Source organism: Cyprinodon variegatus, unplaced genomic scaffold (genome assembly GCF_000732505.1).
Source record: "Cyprinodon variegatus isolate N-32 unplaced genomic scaffold, C_variegatus-1.0 Scaffold398, whole genome shotgun sequence".
Lineage (NCBI taxonomy): Eukaryota > Metazoa > Chordata > Actinopteri > Cyprinodontiformes > Cyprinodontidae > Cyprinodon > Cyprinodon variegatus.
The window spans coordinates 190,078-192,651 of NW_015150851.1; the positions used below are offsets into that span (position 1 = coordinate 190,078).

The following is a 2,574-nucleotide window of genomic DNA, read 5'->3' on the forward strand; positions in this document are numbered from 1 at the left end:
CAGAGCTGGAGGAGGTGTCTGCGGAGAGGGAAGTCTGGGAGTCTCTGCTTAGTCTGCTGTCACCGCGACCCGGTTCCGGTTAAAGCGGGGGACGACGAGTAAGAGTATATATATATATATTTTTTTTTTACATTTTACATAAAGGTATAGAGGACGATCTTTTATTTCCTGGTGGATCATCTCAATCAGTGGCCCTCCTAACTGTCAATCATTCTGGTGATCCGTTTACGTAAGGCCGTCCTACGTGCTCGTCCCGTTAGCTATCTCTTTCTGTGCACTTTCAGGCGTATATCTGTGGTGAGCTACAGTTTCAGACAGTCACTGAAGCTCACCTTTCTCGCCGAGGCTCTTTGTAAATGACCGAGGGTCGAAACAGGAAAAAAAATTAGTTTATGAGAGGCCTCAGCAGAGGCAGATACATCCCAGAATGCTTTGCATTGAGAGCTCTCCACGCAGAGCATTATAGGATTTACTGCCACAGTGACCCGCTGTCACTACCCGACAGTGGCGACTAATAACACAAGATGGCGCAGGCACCGCGCAGAGGAGGAGGAGTTACATGACCAACGCTTTTAATAGGCATTCCCTCTCGGGTGCAGGTACAGGGTTGTGCACTTCCTCCACAGTCCCTTCAAAAAAAAAAAAAAAAAAACATTTTCATCTATCCAAAACTTCTCGATTAGAAAAGTTTGAGTCTTACCGGGTTCACTTTGGTAAAAAATATTTTTTAAGGGACCTTTGGCTATCAGATTATTCATCGATTAATCAAAAAAAATAATCAATAGATTAATCGATTTGCAAAAAAATCGTTAGTTGCATCCCCAATTGTGACACTGGAATATTTGATATTACTCCCCTAAACCAGAAGGTGGCAACAGTGACAGTTTCCTTACTAACCAGCCCAAAAAGAGGGGAAATACATTTATTTCAAGAACAAAGCAGTGACAGATCTTATTCTGCACCTCTCATATCTGGTTGTTTGCTGCCCTCTTCAAGCACAGGATTTTTTTTTTTTTTTATTAACATGTCATGTAATGGACTAAAGATGGAAGAAACAGTTGCTGCAGAAAAACAAATGTCACCTGGCCAAGGCTCTCCTTTTGGTCTCTCTGGCTCGAACCCGTTTCTGGAGGTCCTCCAGTTTGTCACAGGGCTCCAGCTGCAGCCCGAGCTCGCTGTCATCCTCAGGCGGACTCACGATATCCCTAAAGAAGAGCGAGACGTCGAAGCCCCCTGGTTTTATCAGGTGCATCAAATCAATAAAAACTCCTGGAAAAAAACGCAAGAGTCAGAAACAAATCTAAAGAAATTAGAGTCGGTTATAGTTTGAAATATAGCTGGAAGGTTACTGGTTGCTTCTTATATATGGAATGAAATTTGCTCCATTTTTGTTGCAAGCAAAGAAAATATGAAAAAAAAAATGAAACTGCAACAAAATAATGTTTTAGGAGATTTTATTTTTTCAAATTTTATTTTTAATTTTTTTTTTTAATTCAAACTTTTTTTTTTTACAGATTTTATATTTTCAATTTCTCTTCATCAAAATGATGAAGAGAATTTTTTCCAGATCGGGTTCTCTTCTTTTGCACTGAGGACACATTTCTATTGGTCCAGTTAGACTTAAGCAACAACCTTTTTATTGGTTAAGAGCGAGCGTTTGGATTGGCCAGGAAGTGAAGAGAATCTGATCTGTGAAACGCAGTTTGAAAAGAATCCAATTTCTAATTCTTGATCTGGAAATCAAAATAAAAAACAAAATCTGTTTTTTGAAAAACTAAATCTGAGAAAACAGCAAAGCCTTTTTAAAGTAAAATATTTGCAAATTTCTATTCTGAATGGCACTTTTTTTAAATTAAATTTACACAATATTCAACAATATATTATGTTACTCTCCATCTTTAAAGAAATCTATTCTAAACCCCTATATCAGAGTCTGTATCTGAAACCCTATTTAAATTGATAAAAATACAAATTCATAGCAAACAGGCCTCACTTCTGCAATACACCTCATTACTGCAGCTTGATTTTTAACCCATACAGGCAAAAAATAAAAATAAATAATAATAAATAATTTTGTTTTCTGGTTCTCCTCTGAATAATACGGAAGAGGATTAGGGCCACTGAAGAAATAAACAAAAAGTTAACAGATTTTTTAAGTCGTAGGGAAACTGCTGTTCCAACCGTTGCATTTCCGAACTCTCCTGAGTGGTGCACGACTTTATACGAGAGAATAAAGTGAATGATTTGCAGGATTGTTGTGGTGGAAGGTTCACAAGCATTTTGATTGTGGCCGGTTTGTTGGAAGCATCTTGCTAACCAGTTAGCAACTTAATGCTAGCAGGTTCCCAATGGGAATTTCCATTGGGACCAAGTAGCACTAAATTGGTGACTTAGAAACGACACTGCCAAAGGAACGCTATGGACAGAGGAAACATGCAAGAGGAGGAGAGTTTAGTGTCGGAGGTCGTGGATGAGTCTCCTCCGTCATCCATTTTTTATTTAGAGGAGGAAAGCGGGGACGAAGATGTTGTGGAAGAGTTCGCTAGGGCGGCAGAAGCTTGGTTTGGTTTAGAA

The 2,574-nt window shown here is 39.0% G+C and overlaps 1 protein-coding gene across 1 annotated transcript in view; it reads right to left on the reverse strand.

Moving 5' to 3' along the window:
- Nucleotides 1-2,574, reverse strand: part of xrcc6 (X-ray repair complementing defective repair in Chinese hamster cells 6) — a 21,599-nt gene that overhangs the window by 8,751 nt on the left and 10,274 nt on the right. The window contains exon 6 of the mRNA XM_015387549.1: nt 1,083-1,269. Coding sequence (XP_015243035.1) covers nt 1,083-1,269 — 187 coding nt within the window. The remainder of the gene's footprint in view (nt 1-1,082; nt 1,270-2,574) is intronic.